Genomic DNA, 20,880 nt, shown 5'->3' with positions numbered 1-20,880 from the left:
ATAAATTAATGTAGATAGTGAGAGAAAAGGAAAAAAGATTTATTCTGGGTAGTCTTTTTCACCCCTATAAAGAATATATAATGAAAAGTTGTGATTCAGAAGTAAGGCCATCTCTTTAAGAGATTTATTGTATAGCATAGTGACTATAATTGATGATACATACTTGAAAATTGCTAAGAGAATAGATCTTAAATGTTCCACAACCAAAGTATGTGAGGTGATGGATATGTTAATTAGCTTGATTTAACCATTTCACAGCATATACAAATATTAAAACCTCACATTGTACACTGGAAGTAGATGCGGTTTTTGCCAAGGATACCTCAATTTAAAGAAAGAAGATAATTTACTACCATCCAAAAAAAAGTAAGGATGTTTCTGCCTTAAGCAGCCAAGTAACCAAGATTCCCATTTTAGCATTGCACTCTCGAGACCATCCCTTAATAAGGACTTCCGGGATCACGCTGAGCAGCAGCATATTGCAGCGCAACAGAAAGCAGCTTTGCAGGTGAGCAAAGTATACTGACATTCTTGCCTCAGTGGAGATTTCCTGGGTCTTAGAAGCCAGCACATAGTTATTGTCTATTTCAGTGGAGCAATATCAATAAAAATGTTCCACACATAATTGCAATGGTTTGCTGATGTTCAGTCATGCCCAGAGGACTTGAAGGACCGGTGCAGCGGTAATGAAAGTATCTTTTATGGTGCTGACTTGGTCATGATTGATTCTGTGCTGTACATGCCAAGGGATTGCTTGTGCACAAAAGAGTTTAGGATATTTCGATGGACAGGAATGATCTGAAAAATGGAACTGGCTAGTTTAATAGTACATGCATTTTTTCAAATCTATCATGTCATTACATCCTTTGATAGTTGTATTGGTTTATTGTTGTTGCTTGGAATTTTTTTTTTTTTTTTTTAATGCTCAGCACAACTGTTGCTATAGATGTTTAAAAGCTCACTCTTACTATAGGACTAGGAATGTGATGCTTCATCAGAATAAAAAAATATTCTTCAGAGTAATAAATAGTCTTAGTGTTACAGTCTCATCTTGAATAGTTTAAGATTTCCAGAGACTTTGGACAAGCCTTTTTTTTTTTTCCCCATCAGTATATTTTAATCACTTATATTTTTAAACCTGAGATTCTAAATCTCAGAATTGGAAGGAACATTATGAAGACCATCTCACTTTATTTTATTTTATCTATTTTTTAGAGATAGGGTCTCATACTCTGTCACCCAGACTGGAGTGCAGTGGTGCCATCATAGCTTACTATAACCTCAAACTCCTGGGTTCAAGTAATCTTCTTGCCTCAGCCTCCTAAATAGCTGACACTACAGGCACGTGCCACTATGCCTAGCTAATTTTTAATTCTTTTAGAGTTGGGGTCTCACTGTGTTGTCCAGGCTGGTCTCAAACTGCTGGCCTCAAGTGATCCTCCCACCTCAGTCACCCAAAGTGTTGGGATTACAGGTATGAGCCACCATTGCCCAGCCCTCCATTCACTTTAGATGACCTAAAAACGTCTTTTTTTTTTTTTTTGAGACAGAGTTTTGCTCTCGTTACCCAGGCTGGAGTGCAATGGCGCGATCTCGGCTCACCGCAGCCTCCGCCTCCCGGGTTCAGGCAATTCTCCTGCCTCAGCCTCCTGAGTAGCTGGGATTACAGGCACGTGCCACCATGCCCAGCTGATTTTTTGTATTTTTAGTAGAGACGGGTTTTCACCATGTTGACCAGGATGGTCTCGATCTCTTGACCTTGTGATCCACCTGCCTCAGCCTCCCAAAGTGCTGGGATTACAGGCGTGCGCCACCGCGCCCGGCCCTTTTTTTTTTTAATGATGGAAGTTACTGGTGGTTTTCTGTTATTTACATTCCAACATTCTCTACAAAATGTTGGTATTTTAATTGCCAGTAATCTCAGTGCCTTTTCCCTCCTCTCCTTCTAACTACTGTACTGCCCCTTCTTTCTCAAGTTCCTGATTTGTTGACGAAGATCAGAGTATTTGGGGATCTTTGATACTTGTTTTCCTCACATGAAGGAACAAAACAATTCATGTCTGACTCATTTATTGACTGAGGAGGGTCACAGGGTAGATAGAGAGGATGGTAATTGGGCACCTGTTATTTGTTAGTCCAGATTCTGTATGACTGTCCATTTCTTGTATATTTAAACATAACCAGCAGCATAAGAACTGATTTTAAGATAAATTCCATCTCACCCATAACAATTAAAAATAAATGAATAAACAAATAAATTTGGTCTCAAGCATTCAGAAAGAATAAGTAATTTTAATGCCTTCGTGAAGAATTGTGACTCTATTTAATAGGTTAATTGCCTTTTTTAAAAAAATCTTTTCAGCATGCTCATGCACATTCTTCTGGATACTTCATAACTCAAGACTCTGCATTTGGGAACCTTATTCTTCCTGTTTTACCTCGCCTTGACCCAGAATGAAGAAAATATTTGTGATGGAAAAGTGACTTTGTAATATCAAATGCCAAAGCTACTGTCATTCAGTGCTAGATGAACTGTGACTTTCAGAATTTTGGTGAACTCTGATATTTTTTGTTTGTTTAAAAGAAAGGAATGTGGAAGTGAAAGCAGAAAAAAGGATAACCAGGATGATGAGAGCTGTGGAAGCTGTGTTGTCCAAGGAATCGATTATGTACCGTGACTGTAACTTTTTTTGTAATGCTGTTTAACTCTCAATCAGACTCTGAATTGGATGGTCACAAAATCAGTCCCCAACCCCTAGCAAGTTTGACTGAATATATCATGTCCACAGTAGATTTTCAAGAATCATTTATAGTACTTAACTTTAAAGAAACAAGGGTGCTTTTAAAAAATGAACCAATAGGCTTAAATCAGTTACATCCATATTTGCTATTTCTAGGATTGCTGTCAGTGTACCTTTTGAGTTTCTAGTCAACATGTATCATCCTGAAATATTCTTTCTGAATCATAACTACTTCCCCCTTTCTCACTTTAAAGCATACCCCAAGAATCAATTACTAACCAGTCTTAACCATCTTTTATAAACATATGCCCTTATAAATGATGTGACTAAATGCAATTAAAACTACATAATAGGAAATGTGGTGGTTTTTGTACATCCTCTTAGTGTCACCACATAAATGGTGAGTTTGCGTGGTTCTAGTGTCCATTTTTGTTCGAACTGAAAACGTAATGGCCGGGCACGGTGGCTCACGCCTGTAATCCCAGCACTTTGGGAGGCTGAGGCAGATCATTGGAGGTCAGGAGTTTGAAACCAGGCTGGCCAACATAGTGAAACCCTGTCTCTACTAAAAATACAAAAATTAGCCAGGTGTGGTGGCGCTCGCCTGTAGTCCCAGCTACTTGGGAGGCTGAGGCAGGAGAATCACTTGAACCCAGGAGGCAGGGGTTGCAGTGAACCAAGATGGAGTCACTGCACTCCAGCCTGGGTGACAGTGAGACTTCATCTCAAAAAAAGAAAAAGAAAGAAAAGAAAAAACTTATCATGCAAGTTGAGCTCCTTTTTAATTACTTTAAGTAGGAAGGAGTTAGGTTAAGAAAGTCTCTCAACATGACCCATCTTTAGCAGTATCCAGGGTGCTTATTTAAATATGCAGTCTCACTACCCTACCCTAGTCCTACAGAATTAGAATCTGATTCAAAATAAAGACTGAAAACCAGGAAACAGAGAATTTTATGAAATATCTTGTATAAATTTTCATGATATATTTATACAGGCCTGGGTTTGTAGATCCCTGAAACTTAGAGGTCATTTAGCTAAAATCTACATTTCTTTTTAACTTTTAATAGGATTGAAATGATATTTTACACTGTATCATAGAGTATTTTATATAACTTTTTGTAACTGACCTCATCTTGGCTCAAGTCCCATCCTCGCTGGTGGTAGGGTAAAACTGAAAATTCCAGATTGGGTCAATATTTAGTGAAAGTTCTACTTTCTTTTCAGAGAGTTTCTTCTACCCCTTCTTCCTTAGATATTTTCACCAAACACACAGCCCCATCCTACTCAAACCAAGGGAAGCAAGGGTGGACAATTCTAGAATTGGCTGTGCCATGTAGGTTTTTTTGAGAATTTGAACTGATTTTCTTCATTTTGATGAGGTGGCAACTGTCCCCATTGTAATGGTCACCATTACAGCAAGGACAGCCTTACTTCTGCAGCTGCAGAGCTCCTCAGGGGGCCTCTGGCTCCTGTCCTTCCTCAGGTCCATCCAGCTACTCCTTGGGCCTCCTTATGGTAGCCCTCTTGAATTAATTTCACTAGGCTTCTGCTCTCTGTGATCTACAACATAACTGACATGGTTCTAAATCTGTCTCTAGGGACATAACAGATTAGTATATTTTCTACACTATTGAAGACTCTACCTAATGTATGACTTTTGTAGCTCAGGTAAAGAGACCTTTTTACCAGTGGTATCCTTTCTAGTCTGTTAGCCTTTTAAATAGATGTGGTCTAAATCCTGGCTAGGAAGCACTTCTCTCCGCCCCTCTGCTTTGAGTCACAAATTCAATTCAATTTCCTATGTATTTATTAATACCTACAGATAAGCACTGTGCTTCGGGGGACACAAAGGTGACTGGCACCTGCTCTTTTAGGAGGTCACAGGGCAGAGGATCCTATTCTGGTATAGCAATAGTGTGTCCAAGCCACAGCCTGGGCAACATAGCAAGACCCCTGTCTCTACTAAAAATTAAAAAAAAAAAAAAAAGATTGGCTAAGTGTGCTGGTGCATGTGTATAGTCCCAGCCACTTTGGAGGCTGAGGTGGGAGGATTGCTTGAGCCTGGGAGGTCGAAGCTGCAGTGAGCCATGATTGCACAACTGCACTCCAGCCTCAGCAACAGAGTGAGACCCTGTCTCTAAATCAATCAGGCAAGCCAGAATGCAGTAGTGGCCTGAGAGACATCCTGGAATGTAGTGCGGTCTGGCTAGGCTTAGACATGTTCATGTGATTTTACCTGGCAAGGGAAGGAAGAGCTGCAGAGCAAGGTTTCAGAATGAGAAGTGCAGGCACCACAGAGGGCAGGGGAAAGGGCAGCAGTGGACTGGGGAGCCCTCAGGCAGAGTTCAGCATTGCTTCCCTCATTGGGGATAAGCTTCAGGAATTCTTATCTCCGCATGTTCCTCCCTCTGTAAGATGAGAACAGCACATGCTCTGCCTGTGTCAGAAATTGTCTAGTATTTTTCAAAGTGCAAGCCTCAACCCATTACTGAGTCGAGAAGCCAACTTAATGGTTTAACAGGATGTGACCAGTATTTTAAAAAATTAAAAAACATCTTGAGTGTACTGCATGTAGAAATAGGTGGTTTTGCCTCTTGAATCTTCTGTTTCTGTGTGTTCATGTATGTGTATATTTTACTTTGTATTGTTGGTTTTTTAAGAGGCAGAGTCTTGCTCTGTCACCCAGGCTGGAGTGCAATGGCAGAGTCATAGCTCACTGTCAGACTCCTCAAATCCCTGGGCTCAAACTATCCTCCACCCTTAGCCTCCCAAGTAGCTGGGACTACAGGCACATGCCACCATACCCAACAAATTTTTTTATTTTTGTAGAGACAGCATCTTGCTATGTTACCCAGGCTGGCCTTGAACTCTTGGCCTCAAGCAGTCCTCTGGATCCTTCCACCTTGGCCTCCTAAAGTGCTGAGATTACAGGTGTGAGCCACTGCACCTGGCTTACTTACTTTGTCTATTATCTGTTCCACTAGAATGTAAAGTCTTGGCAAGAATTTTTGTTTATTTCCTTCTCTTCCTCCTTTTCTTTCTTCCTCTTTTACCTTGTTCACTACTGTATTCCACATATAATATATTTGGCATATAGTAGGTGCTCAATATGTTAAAGGAAGGAATGAAAGAATTTATATGACTTGAGTTGCAATATAAAATGTATATTTTTTTTTACTGTGAGTTATGACCGAAAAAAAAAAAGCTTTGAAAGCACTTCTAAATAATGCAGATGTCAGTGCTTTGTATGACCCTGGAATAAAAACTGAAATGACTCAGTAATTTCAAAGGCATATTTTTTTTCCTCAACAATCTATAAGCCGTTTCATTAAGTTGTCTCAGTTACTTGCTTCATGTCGGCAATAGAAGCTCAGCCTTTATATGTATTTAAAAATCTTGACGCAAGGGATTTGGCAAATGTGGTTACATAGAGAACAGAAGATAACAGAGAATCAATTCATTAGTGCAGCTGAAGCCCCTACTGGAATCCCATCAGCGAGCACAAATCCCATTTCAGCAGCATTAAATGCAACAAGTATTTGCTGAGTGCTTTTCTTTTTCTTTCTTTCTTCTTTTTTTTTTTTTTTTTTTTTTTTGAGACAGAGTTTTACTGTTGTTGCCCAGGCTGGAGTGCAATGGTGTGATCTTGGCTCACCACAATCTCCACCTCCTGGGTTCAAGAGATTCTCCTGCCTCAGCCTCCCAACTAGCTGGGATTACAGGCATGTGCCACCACGCCCAGCTAATTTTTTGTATTTTTAGTAGAGACTGAGTTTTGTCATGTCAGCCAGGCTGGTCTCGAACTCCTGGCCTTAGGGGATCCTGCCTCGGCCTCAAGTGATCCACCTGCCTCAGCCTCCCAAAGTGCTGGGATTACAGGTGTGAGCCACTGCACCTGGCTGGTCACAGGCTTTTAAAAATGTGCAAATAATGAACATGGACGATGAGGAAGAGAAGAAGAGCAGTCACTGTCCTCAAGAGTCTGACAATCTAGAGTGGATGAGACAAGCACACTAAAAACTAATCCTGGGAGCTACCTGGAGAGGAGAGAATGGGGATGGGAGCCCGAAAGGACCAATAAAAGCTACATCAGAGCAAGCACTGGAACTTGGCTTTCAAGATGAGAAGGTTTCAGCCAGGAGAGATTGAGCAACATTCAAAGCAAAGGAAACACCTGCACAGAGGCAGGAGGAAAGCAGGTTTGGGACAATTTTACCAAAAGCCCGATTTGGCTGGAGCACAGAGAGACTTGTATAGGCAGATAAGTGGAAATAAGGCCAACCAGGGGCTAGATTCATTCCAGAGTGTCTGGAATCCCACAGTGCGCCTCGGTCCACAGCTGGGAGATATTGAACATTTTTGGGCATAGGCAGGTACAGAGATGAACCCATCCGGCCCTCATCAGCTCTTGGGAAAGGGGAACGTGTGAGGTACTAAAAGAATATTACTCTTCATGTCTGCAAATTCAGAGACAGGTGTGTTCTGTTTACATCTGCCTTTCAACTCCAGCCCCGTCTGGCTTTGCTATCTCTTGCATTTAGTTGTTGGGTCCTTCCCCATATTTCTCTCTGCCCACCTCCCTCCCCTATCTACCTTTCTTTCCTCCAGTTTTCTTCTATATCTCTACTTCCAAAAGCCTTTTAAGAAGGAAAAAGTGACTGGGCGTGGTGGCTCATGCCTGTAATCCCAGCACTTTAGGAGGCCGAGGTGGGCAGATCACGAGGTCAGGAGATCAAGACCATCCTGGTTAACACAGTGAAACCTCGTCTCTACTAAAAATACAAAAAATTAGCTGAGCTTGGTGGCACGTGCCTGTAGTCCCAGCTACTCAGGAGGCTGAGGCAGGAGAATTGCTTGAACCCAGGAAGCAGAGATTGCAGTGAGCCAAGATGGTGCCATTGCACTCTAGCCTAGGCGACAGAGCAAGACTCAGTCTCAAAAAAAAAAAAATGTATCTTTTCAATGATGCCTTCTTTGACCACCCTAGTTAAAATTTCATCTCCTTTTCCCAGTACACCCTTGCTTAATTTTTCTCTGTGGCACTTAGACCCTTTAACATATAATGTAATTTATTTTATCCTCCTTCTCCATCTAGAATAAAAGTGCTATGCGTGCCGACATTTTTGTGTTTTCTGATACATTTCTCTATTGCACAGAACAGTGCCTGGCACATCATAGCAAGTGTTCAAATTTTTTTTTTTTCTTTGAGACAGAGTTTTGCTTTTGTTGCCCAGGCTGGAGTGCGATGGTGTAATCTCGGCTGACTGCAACCTCTGCCTCCTGGGTTCAAGCGATTCTCCTGCCTCAGCCTCCCAAGTAGCTGGGATTACAGGCATGTGCCACCATGCCCGGCTAATTTTTTTTGTATTTTTAGTAGAGACGGAGTTTCTCCATGTTGGTCGGGCTGGTCTAGAACTCTTGACCTCAGGTGATCTGCCCACCTTGGCCTCCCAAAGTGCTGAGATTACAGGCATGAGCCACTTCACCCAGCCTGGTGTTCAAATATTTTAATGAATAGATGAAATCAGTCAGGTGTCCAAAGGGAAAACTGGCATCCTGGTCCCCTGTTGGACAGTAGACCCTCTCCCCACATGCACATAGACAAAAACTATGCCTGTAATTGTAGGTGTCCTTGGACCCCTTGAAGCCAGCCATGGGTCTGGGATTAAAATCTTTTGATCAAAAGGAGGTTAGCTGCTACCTTGGTAGATGCTTCTCCAATGCAGTGTTTTGGAAATCTCAATGCCACCGACATTACTGAGTCTCTTGGAGGATTTGGAAGCTTGCAATATTGTAGCAAATATAGTGAGCTGGCAGCATAGTTCTGTTAAGAAAACATGGGTTGTGCCAGCACCTTGGTCTTCATTGCTGAGCCTATTAATTCAAGTTCTCTGAGGGAAACACTGACCATTGAAAATACAGCCTCTGGGCAGCCATTGGCTGAGACAGACCTCTATGCTGGGAGGTCCTGATGTTTATTAGAAAAATGAGTTCTTTTCCTAATTTAGCCACTCCATGAGTCAGTTCTCACTGATGTAAAGCTACTCTATTTGAATACACGTGGCTCCTTGAGAATGGCAGATGCCTTACAGGTGATGACCCTGGTTGGTTTGTAGGTTTGTTCAACACTGCTGTCCTCTGAGGCAGCAGAATCCAAGAGGCCGAGCCTGCCTCTCAGGAGGAGCTCTCATAGATCGTGTGCCAGATGAGAACTGAAGAAGAAGCATGAGTTTTACGAGAGCAGGGTGTGTCAGGAGAGGAGAAGGTGGGAGGGAAGGGCAGGAGAGAGGAAGGGCATGGTGTAAATACAAGATCCAGCAGTCCACGTGGCCAGTGTGGAGCTTTAGCAGAAAGGCTTTGGTGAGCCAGGAAGGGGGAAATGATAGAATAAGACTTGTGTGTAGGGAGGCTTTTCTAGGAAGCAGTTGGGGAGGGACTGGTGGAGGCAAGAGGCAAGGAGGCCACTCAGGTGGCTTCTGAATAATCACTGGGCAAAATGGTGTGGGCCGACCAAGTTGGTGGCACTGAGGAGAATGAGAAGGAAGAAGATTCAAGGGTAGGTAGAATGATTAGATAATGGAAATTGATTATGGAGGAAGGAGGAGAGGAAAGAGGGAGGTGCTAGAATGAACTGTCAGGTTTCTGGCTTGGGCAACAAGGTGGGTACAGGTGCCATTTCCTTAGGAAGGAAAGACAGGGTGGGTGGGACCTGGAGTTGGGGAGCCTATTTCAACTGCGGTTCCACTGGAGAAGTCAGCCCAAAAGCCCCAAGGCTTCACAGTCTGGAATGAATGTCTCTCCCCTGCATCTGAAATGGTATTAGTTATGTACCTCAGCTCTCCTTGAAGAACTGAGAAACTAGGCCTTGAGTCTTTCTGCATTCTGTGGTTCAGCTGAAGAAGCCCAGTTGAGAAAGGTTTAGAAAATCTAGGTCTATAATGGAACAGAATAGAGAACTCAGAGACCACACACATACAACCATCTGATCTTTGACAAACTTGACAAAAACAAGCCATGGGGAAAGGACTCTATTTAATAAATGGTGATGGGAGTGCTGGCTCGCCATATGCAAAACATTGAAACTGGATCCCTTCCTTATACCACAGAGAGAAATTAACTCAAGATGGATTAAAGACTTAAATGTAAAACCCAAAACTATAAAAACCCTAGAAGAAAATCTAGACAATATCATTCAAGACATAGACACGGGCAAAGATTTCATGACAAAAATGCAAAAAGCAATTGCAACAAAAGCAAAAATTGACCAATGCGATCTGATTAAACTAAAGAAATTCTGTACAGCAAAATAAAGTTTCATCAGAATGAACAACCTATAGAATGGGAGAAAATTTTTGCAATCTATCCATCTGACAAAAGTCTAATATCCACAATCTACAAGGAACTTAAACAAGTTTACAAGAAAAAAATCAACCCCATTAAAAAGTGGGCAAAGGACATGAACAGACACTTCTTAAAAGAAGGCATACATGCAGCCAATAAACATATGAAAAAAAGCTCAACATCACTATCACTAGAGAAATGCAAATCAAAACCACAATGAGGTACCATCTCAGCCAGTCAGGATGGCTGTTATTAAAAAGTCAAACAACAGAGGCTAGCGAGGTTGTGGAGAAAAAGGAACACGTTTACACTGTTGGTGGGAGCGTAAATTAGTTCAACCATTGTGGAAGCCAGTGTGGTGATTCCTCAAAGACCGAGAGGCAGAAATACCATTTGGCCCAGCAATCTCATTACTGGTTATATACCCAAAGGAATATAAATCATTCTGTTATAAAGATACATGCACTCGTATGCCCACTTCAGCACTATTCACAATAGCCAAGACATGGAATAATCCTAAAGGCCCATCAATGATGGACTGGATAAAGAAAATGTGGGACCTATACACCATGTATAGGAATACTATGTAGCCATAAAAAGGAACAAGATCATGTCTTTTGCAGGGACATGGATGGAGCTGGAAGCCATTATCCTCAGCAAACTAACACAAGAACAGAAAAACCAAACACGGCATGTTCTCACTCATAAGTGGGAGCTGAATGACGACAACACATAGACACACGGTGGGGAACAACACACTCTGGGGCCTATCAGCAGTGGGGTGGAGGGAGAGAGAGCATCAGGAAGAACAGCTAATGGATGCTGGGCTTACTATCCAGGTGATGGGATGATCTGTGCAGCAAACCACCATGGCACACATCTACCTGTGCAACAAACCTGCACATCCTGCACATGTACCCTGGAACTTAAAAGTTGAAGGTAAAAAAAAAAAAAGAGAAATCTAGGTCTACTTATGCTAAGGCCATGGAAGTGGATGAAACTGTCCTGGGAAAGTAAATGAAAGCGTCAAAGGATGAGGAGCCAGAGAGTATCCAGAGACGCTGCAGAAAAACCTGGCGACAAAGTAGCTCTCATGGAAACCATGATCATTGCAGGGGCAGGGGAGCTATTTCCCAAAGTGTGGTTATCGTGCCACTGGTGATGCTAAGAAGAAACTCTTGGGGTACGTATGGGCAAACACTTTGAATAGTTATGTATTTATATTTATTGCAAGTAATATAGCATTTATATAGTAATAGAAATAATAACCATAGCTAATAGTTACTATTTTTTCTTTCTTTTCTTTTTTTTTGAGGCAGGATCTCACTCTGTCACCCAGGCTGGAGTGAATCGGTACGATCTCAGTTCACTGCAGCCTCAACCTCCCCAGCTCAAGCGATCCTCCCACCTCAGCCTCCTGAGTAGCTAGGACTACACACGCATGACCCGGCTCATTTTTAATTTTCTGTGGAGATTGGGTCTCACAATGACCAGCTGAGGCTGGTCTCAAATTCCTGCCCTCAAGCGATCCTCCTACCTCAACCTCCCGTGTTGGGATTGCAGGCATGAATATTAGGCACCCAGTCTAGTTACTGTTTTTTTCTAGACAGTTACTCTGTACCAGTCGTTGCTTTAAGTGCTTTGTATGTATTAATATTCTTATTCTTTGCTTTGATATAAATTCAAGTAAAAATGAATCAATTTAAAGAAAATACCAAAAAATAATAGGACAAGTGGACTCAGTTATCGCAAACATTGTAAAGGTGCTACATAAATGACTGACACTTGGGTGACAGTGCCCTGGCTGGACAGTATATACTGAGAAGTAGTGAGAAAGCAAGAGGAATCCGGCTGGGCGTGGTGGCTCAAGCCTGTAATCCCAGCACTTTGGGAAGCCGAGGCAGGCAGATCACCTGAGGTCAGGAGTTGGAGACCAGACTGGCCAACGTGGCAAAACGCTGTGTCTACTAAAAATACAAAAAATTAGCTGGGTGTGGTGGCGGGTGCCTGTAATCGCAGCTATTTGGGAGGCTGAGGCAGGAGAATGACTTGAACCCTGGAGGTAGACGCTGCAGTGACCTGAGATGGCGCCATTGCACTCCTGCCTGGGCAACAAGAATGAAACTCCATCTTTGAAAAAAAAAAAACGGAATCCATGGTACTGATCTCTACCTAGTAGTCTACACATGTACTGAGAATACAGAACAAAAGGAAACATCTGAAGCATAGTTTTCCCTGCCTAGGGGGGAGGTCAAATCACATCCTTTCAATTCTGGGCCATTATTCAAGGACATGTTGACAACAAAGCACAGATACTTATTAACTAGTAACAAAAATATATTTGTTATCACTGGGCTTTAGAGTCTTTAGTAATGTCCTAAAAGATTCACTGTATTCTTTGAATCTGGCCAAACTCTTCAACATGATTGCCATAGTTAAATATATTAGAAACGTGCTAAATTACTTCCTTGATTGCATTTTGAACATTTCAGCAGCTGAGTACACTGTAAATACCCCAGCAGGAATTTTTATTTCTCATCCTTATTTCTTTGGGATCCCCTGAGAAATACAAGAATGTTGTTTATTGCTGAAATACATCTTGTTTAATGCTTTCATGTTTGTCCCTGGTGTCTAACCAGAAAAGATGGTGATGGAAACTCTCCTAGGCAGAGGAAGGAATAAAACAGGGAAACCGAAAGGAAGAGAAGGAAAAGGAAATGTACTGGGGAAGGATGGGAAGATGGGGACATGGGGACACACACCTTCTAAAATAAGCCAGGACGTACTGGCATGAGACCCCTTCGGGCCCAGGGAGGCAATGTTGTGACGTATCAATGAGGGTGAGGACCCCAGGGTCCCTGAGGGATCTAACCCCCTGCCCCACTAGTGCTCCCCAGGAGTGTTTGTCCCCAAGGCAGAGGAGAAGGCCATGTGGCATTCCAGGCCCTTGGACCTCCTGGCTCAGTTTGCCAACTTCACAGTGTGACTGGATCCCATCTCAGTCTCGACGTCATAACTACAGTTCTCTTAGGGCTGCTGGGATCAACCCCAATACTTCCACAAATCTGCTTATGGTCTGCATTAAAGGGAGAGAACAAAATGTGTTCCCAGGCTCCGTCGTGTGGTAGGTACAAACGAGGCCAAGTTCAAAGCAACGGCTTCAACTCCACTGGCTCCTATCATCCCCGCCAGCACCCAGCGCGCTCACCTGGAAGATCTACCTGCGATCTGCTCTTGTCAGCATTATGTTCTCAGGTCTCTCCTTTCAGCTAGAAGATTCTGTGGTTCTGCGAGACCAAGGAGGAGGCTTGTGGAATCTCTAGTGCAGGAGCTTTTTGTGTTTTGTTGTTTTTTTTACATTTTCCTTCATGGAAAATTTTAAACATATAGGAAAGAACAGGGAAGAGGGTAATGAGCCCTCACACACTCATCACAGGTAATTTCACAAGTATCTGCTCAAGGCCAATTTGTATTCCACCTATGCCTCCTTGTACTCTACCCTCTGGATTATTTTGAAGGAAATGCTTAAGTAATTTAGAATTTACCTCAAAAAAAAAAATAAACTCTATCTTTAAAGACATTGAGTACAAGAGTTTTAAAAAGTGGATTTCTTACTTTGGGAGGCCTAGGTAGGCAGATCACTTGAGGTCAAGAGTTCAAGACCAGCCTGGCCAACACGGTGAAACCCCGTCTCTACTAAAAATACAAAAATTAGCTGGACATGGTGGCAGGTACCTGTAGTCCCAGCTACTTGGGAGCTAAGGCAGGAGAATCGCTTGAATCCTGGAGGCGGAGGTTACAGCGAGCTGAGATTGCGCCATTGCACTCCACCTAGCCTGGACAACAAGAGCGAAACTGCATCTAGAAAAAAAAAAAAAAAAAAAAAAAACAAGGAAGTATTTTTCAGAAAATTGTTTCTTAGAAATTACTTTTAACTGCTCTATATACAGAACAGCAAATTTCTACGTTAAAAGTTTACAAATTAAATGTAGTCTCCAAAAGCCATACATAATCATTTGAAGAGCAGAAAAACGTTAATTAGCATGTACACAATGGTCAATATTCAGTCACCGGGATATCATCCCAAATGAGACCTCACGCCTCCCCAGTGAGGCAAATCTAAGTCAGAAAACAAGAGGGAACTCCACTGGAACAACTACTCTACCCAGGGGATTGGCTCAGAGGCACAGGATATGGGTGGAATTCTCCTCAAGTCCTAACATCGCAAACTACAAAGACAAACATTACCTCCAGGAATGCGACACTAAAAAAACTCTTCAGACACCAGACACGCTGCTGATTAAGTGAAAATAACTAAGTTAAGAAAATGGGCAAAGTATACATTAAATTTTTTTATTGTTCAAAAGTCTGGGTTGAACAGTCAAGCTGCATATACATAAGTGAACCCAAAAACCACGACGATAACAACTTTTAAAAAATAACCCCGCCCCTTACAAATTGTTAACAGACTATTGGACTATCAACTGGAGGCCTGGACGGGATGAACAAGAAAATTCCTTCCAATGCTGACACTCTAGGACAGAAAATAGGAGTGACACCCGCTTTCCCGCTCATGTGCCCCCACATCCACAGGGATGTATGCACAGGTGTGGCCATCTGGGGGAAGAAAGAAAAAGTTGGGAGATGGTACAATAACATCATTCACGTTACTGACCATTCCTACATCGTTCACAATGATGTTTCCAGCGTTAAGTAATCACGGGTATCCTCCTGTATGTTAAAACAAAATTACTGAGCAGCGAAAACATTAGGACAGTTTTGTTGCTATTATTTGGAAAATACAGCCGCATAGAAAATATTGAAATTTTAAATAAAAGCATTGCGCTTCTTATCTAAATAGTTAAACTGAACAGACTTTTGTCAGTTACAGCTAAGCAAGAGGACCCTGGGACAGGCTGTACTTGGAATCTACCCAGAAGAAATTCTCTCCATCTCTTTGGGAAGAGGTTTTGCTCTGTTTCAGAATGAAAAACTAAGGAAGCATAAAGCAATCCATTGCCTAATCCACAGCTAAATTTAAAGCTTACGTGCTGGTGTCGTTGAATATTTAGAGTTTAAATTGGCAAAACAACTTGGGGCACAGATAAAACCGCTCTGTTATTGCCAGGAAGGAACTGAGCATTGGAACTGACGATACTCTACACTCCTGTGTGTTTTCAGGGCCTTCCATTGCATGGAAATGAAAAAAAAAACAAAACAAAATAACCCAGCTTTAGTTCTAACACTGACATTGTAGACTCCAGAAGTAATTCGGATTTTTAAAACTGCGTCATTCCCTTAATATCCGAAGTTAAACAGTGTTCCATAAAACTTCAAGTACAGCTAAGGAAAGCACCTCACTGCCCCAGGCCATCTTTCTGCTGTTGAAATTGAACTTTTCTTTGCATTTGTATTCTAAAACAAGCTTTGCTGTTTTCCTGATTGCTTTTTGAAACACACAGGATATTCTGCAAGTTTCTGATTTTGTTCTGCGTTTGAGGAGCATGGAGAAGCATGTGGGCTTCAATCAACAAGCTCTAGTCTGGGCTATCAGACCCCAAGTGGTGGGGACGCCTTGGCTTTTCTCATGTGGAAGCAAAGGACTCTTTCAGGATAGAGTGTTTTAAATGGTGGAGGGGAAAATCGAGAGCAATTTATATTTTATTTGTAAAAGACATACCTGATTTTCTATTTATATCATAATGATCATGCATCATTTCAGTAATAAAAATGAAGAAGCATGATGCTGTGGTATGGCAATGATTACACCTTCTTGTATTAATTTAGCCCATTCATATGAGAACTTTGGGTGCTTTTAGATATGTAGCTTCTAGCCATATTAACTATTTAAAAGCATACATACCCTTCCTTTAGTGGATAATGTCCCGGTATTTAATAGTCCCATGAAATTATGATACTAAGCAAATATCGTTTTATTTAAATCAAACTTTGTAGGCTGCTGTACAACTTATTATCTTTGTAATTACATAGCTCATATATTTCCTGGATGGCTATCATAACTAAAAATTCTATATCTTAACATATGAAACATGTATAAAATTCTAAAGTCACAACTTTTCCCCCTCACAATTCCCTGTTGTTTCCTGGCATTTGGTGCTATAGAGTAGAAGTCTGAAGCCAGATGCTCTTTGGTTTTCTTACAGGCAATTTGTTAACTTTTTTTTTTTTTTTTTTTTTTTTGAGACAGAGTCTCACTCTGTTGCCCAGGCTGGAGTATAGTGGCATGATCTCGGCTCACTGCACCTCTGCCTTCTGGGTCCAAGTGATTCTCCTGCCTCCGCTTCTTGAGTAGCTGGGATTATAGGCTCCTGCCCCAACACTGGCTAATTTTTGCATTTTTAGTAGAGACAGCGTTTCACCATGTTGGGCAGCCTGGTCTCAAACTCCTGACCTCAGGTGATCTGGCCTCCCAAACTGCAGGGATTACAAGCATGAGCCACCATGCCTGGCCAACTTGTTACTTTTTTAACTTTTTGACTGGATGCTTGCAGGATTTTTCATTCTCTATCCACGGTAATTTAACATTTTTGCCAAGAGGTACTTAAGTGCTGGTCTCTTTTGCTTTTTTTTTTTTTTTTTTTTTTTGGCCTGGAATACAAATCTGTATATACAAATTTTTATTCTTTTCAGGAAATATTTCATTTTTATATTCTGATAACATTTTTCTCAATGTAGTCTTTCCATCAGAAAAGCACATTCTGGTATTGTCAGCTACTGTCCTGTCTTCCAAATCCCTTCTTTGTCTATTTTCATTTGTTTCTTTTGATAAAACAGAAGGAAAATCTCAAGTCTTTCACTTTTTTTCTTTTTTTTTGAGATGGAGTCTCACTCTGTCACCAGGCTGGAGTGCAATGGCACGGTCTTGGCTAACTGCAACCTCCGACTCCCTGGTTCAAGCAATTCTCCCACCTCAGCCTCCCAAGTAGCTAGGATTACAGGCATGTGCCACCACACCCAGCTAATTTTTGTATTTTGAGTAGAGATGGGGTTTCACCACATTGGGTAGGATGGTCTCAATCTCCTGACCTCATGATCCGCCCGCCTCAGCCTCCAAAAGTGCTGCGATTACAGGGGTGAGCCACCGCCTGTAGTATTGTTTTTTGTTGCTTTCAATGTGGATTTTAATCTGCTAATGTGTTTTTAGCTTCCTTGAAATCCTTTGATCTTCATTTTCATTGTATTCTATTGCCTTTTTCTCTTAACCCATTCTCATCTTAAATAGCTTAATATTGCTGCATAGAAGCAATTTTTCCATTTTTTCAATTATGGCAAAGAGAATCCTAAAATTTTTTCTGCAGTAGATCACTTTTATTTTCAAGTGTTCTGGAAGCTGTTCACTTTTTTTTTTTTTGAGACAGAATCTCACTCTGTGGCCCATGTTGGGAGTGTACAGTGGTACGATCTTGGCTCACTGCAACCTCTGCCTCCCAGATTCAAGCAATTCTCTTGCCTAAGCCTCCCAAGTAGCTGGAATTACAGGCATGTGCCAAAACATCTGGCTAATTTTTGTATATTTAGTAGAGACAGGGTTTCACCATGTTGACCAGGCTGGTCTCGAACTCCTAACCTCAGGTGATCTGCCTGCTTCGGCCTCCCAAAGTGCTTGGATTACAGGCATGAAACACCATGCTCGGCCTGTCCACTTTTTTAAATGCCTCATTTTACTTTTTTTCTATACTCATCCTTCAAATGTGGTCCTTTCTTCCCAGACCCTGTTCACGTGAATGTTGAATCCCTTTTTCATTTAAATCCCAGGTCAATGGTAAGCTGATGAACATACTTCCAAGTCCAATTTCTAGTTCACCACTTTTCTATTGAAGCAGCATCCCTTTCCTTCCTATTTGCCTGGTTTTCTGGATCTCTGAACCAACATCATACATAAAAAAAAAAAATCATAGTATTTGCATGTTCCGATACTCAGGTATTTACTGTTTGTACCTTCATTTAAAGGGCTTTATTCTCGGGATGCACCATAGGTCTAAGTATAAGTCCTTCTCTGCTTTCTACTCATGTTTTAGCTCTAAGATTTATCTGGGACTGAATGAAGAGGAAGTGAGGTGGGGAGAAAGAAGAGAGGATGGGTATAGAACTTTTTCTCTTCCCGGTGTAACAGTGGTTAAGAGCATTAGCTAGTATTTCTTGGGTTAGGAGCTCTGACTCTGAGTAAGGTGACAGACAGGATTGGGGAGGAGTACTAAACAGCTTTCACATTTTGAATTTTACAGGGTCTCTGTTGCATGAAGCCAAGGACTGACCTACAACTTGGAAACTTTTGCCCCAAGCTACCTCCACACGCCTCCTAAATTACGTCAATTCCTTCTAGATTCTAGAAGTGAGATTTGGCCCTCTTCTGGGTTTTTCTGGGAAGGTACAAGAAGTTCACTAGGGTCTTCTGTGAGGCGAATGTCATTTTGCCAGATGCAGTTCTATTAATTTTTAAAAGTCTAAATCTTCCAGCTATGATATGGAGGAGAGAGTTCTGGACCAATTCTCTAGTCCTGAATCTGTTACTTATTGTTGGCTGACCTTGGATGGGCCCTTTAATATCTCTGGCCTTAAATTTCTTTATTGATAAACTGGAAGAATTTGACTAGATAATCTCAGAGTTTCCAATAATCTATTGCTTTCTAAGTCTCAAAAGAGAAAATAAATAAATATGTCCTTTTATTTTTTAAAAAAAGAGAGAACAGAAAACAAATGAGTAGGTAAGTATGTTTTTCCACTTTGAGAGACCGAGGCAAGTGGATCACTGAGGACAGGAGTTTGAGAACAGCCTGGCCAACATGGCAAAACCTCGTCTCCACTAAACATACAAAAATTAGCCAGATGTGGTGGTACATGCTTGTAATCTCAGCTATTTGGGAGGCTGAGGTGGGAGGATTGCTTGAACCCAGGAGGCAGAGATTGCAGTAAGCAGACATTGAACCACTGTAGTCTAGCCTGGGCAACAGAGTGAGACTCCATCTCAAAAATTTAAAAAGTATATTTTTCTATGGCAGCACTGTAGCCTACAGATTATAAAAATCCTCTGACCAAAATTAAACAAAAGTAAAAAACCTGAGCATATAATTGTGGCATAAGTTAGGAACTCTTTTACTTTTTAAGCAGTGAGTCCAATGTCAAAACAGGTGCAGCTTGTAAACTAACTGGTTTTATTAGAATAAATTCACATGACCATCTGCCCTTTAAGGTAGATGACAAGTAATATAAATTGGATAAAGATGGAAGGTTCTCAGTAGGCAGAAAATGCTGGGGAACCGCCAAGCTTTCCAGAAACGATTAAATTCCCAAGTGACCAATCATTTAGTAAGAGAGTACATAGAGGGTGTGACACAGCACGGATTGAGAAACGAAATATTTGCCAAACAAACAGAAACTGTGTTTAATTTTTTTAAAGTTAAAGGACTTCCATGGCCTTCAGGAGGCAGTTTTGTCTCATGGAGTGAGCACTAGATTTGGAGTTAAAAAACATGCATTCTCCAACTACAAACTTAACTTCTCCAACTTATCGGGGAGATTTTGGGAAGTTTAACTTCTCTGAGCCTAGATTTTCAATAAGGAAATATGTCTAATTATTTCTAATGGAAATAATTAGACATATCTTGTAGAGCTATTGTAAAAATTACATGAGAATATATGGTGGCTGCAAGAAAGCACTTAACACAGTGTTAGTCAAATCTGAGACTTCTAGATATTTTTTTTTTTTTTTTTTTTTTTGAGACGGAGTTTCGCTCTTGTTACCCAGGCTGGAGTGCAATGGTGCGATCTCGGCTCACCGCAACCTCCGCCTCCTGGGTTCAGGCAATTCTCCTGCCTCAGCCTCCCAAGTAGCTGGGATTACAGGCACGCACCACCATGCCCAGATAATTTTTGTATTTTTAGTAGAGACGGGGTTTCACCATGTTGACCAGGATGGTCTTGATCTCTTGACCTCATGATCCACCCGCCTCGGCCTCCCAAAGTGCTGGGATTACAAGCGTGAGCCACCACGCCCGGCCGAAATTTTTATTTGAACAAATCAGTAGATGTAACAACCAGAGTTAAATGCAAATTAATCACATTGGTTATACTGACCATCAAGTATCTAGGAGCCTATTCTTATCTCAATGGGGGGAGAAAGAGTTATTTGCTATTAATAATAATGGAACTAAAATATATCTATATATTATCCAGTGATTTTTTGGGTCTTATTACGTATTTCCTGAAATAATTAACTTCCATATGAGCTGTATTAGCTAAATAATAAAGTGCTTTAACTGAGCACAACAATCGGATTCTGGTCAACCACTAAACATGGGAAAATTCTGTAGATTTTTTGGACTGTAATGAACTAGAAATATTCAAAATCATAATAATAATGGGTAAACTTTGCCGGAAGGATGGGCAGCCTTCCTCCAAGAAGTCTTGGGAAATCCTGTGATGTCGGAATACACATGTCAGATGGAAGAATTTCCAGAGATGTTCATTTAGTTACCATACCCTATGGTCTCTTCTCTTAGAAAGGGAGTGCTGGCCGGGCGCGGTGGCTCAAGCCTGTAATCCCAGCACTGTGGGAGGCCGAGGCGGGTGGATCACGAGGTCAAGAGATCGAGACCATCCTGGTCAACATGGTGAAACCCCGTCTCTACTAAAAATACAAAAAATTAGCTGGGCATGGTGGCGTGTGCCTGTAATCCCAGCGACTCAGGAGGCTGGGGCAGGAGAATTGCCTGAACCCAGGAGGCGGAGGTTGCGGTGAGCTGAGATTGCGCCATTGCACTCCAGCCTGGGTAACAAG

At 41.6% G+C, this 20,880-nt stretch overlaps 1 protein-coding gene across 4 annotated transcripts in view; it reads left to right on the top strand.

Moving 5' to 3' along the window:
- INIP (INTS3 and NABP interacting protein) overlaps positions 1 to 6,023 on the top strand; it is a 33,954-nt gene extending 27,931 nt beyond the window's left edge. For all 4 annotated transcript variants that reach the window (XM_032240373.1, XM_032240375.1, XM_032240374.1 and 1 more), the window contains 2 exons: positions 418 to 508; positions 2,363 to 6,023. In XM_032240373.1, the coding sequence (XP_032096264.1) occupies positions 418 to 508; positions 2,363 to 2,458 (187 nt within the window). In that variant the 3' untranslated portion in view covers positions 2,459 to 6,023. The remainder of the gene's footprint in view (positions 1 to 417; positions 509 to 2,362) is intronic.
- The last annotated feature ends 14,857 nt before the right edge of the window (positions 6,024 to 20,880 follow it).

This window comes from Sapajus apella, unplaced genomic scaffold (assembly GCF_009761245.1).
Source record: "Sapajus apella isolate SASKATOON/1434 unplaced genomic scaffold, GSC_monkey_1.0 scaffold46, whole genome shotgun sequence".
In the NCBI taxonomy this organism is placed as follows: Eukaryota; Metazoa; Chordata; class Mammalia; order Primates; family Cebidae; genus Sapajus; species Sapajus apella.
Note: the sequence above shows the minus strand (reverse complement) of the source record. Positions and strands in the feature narration are given on the sequence as shown.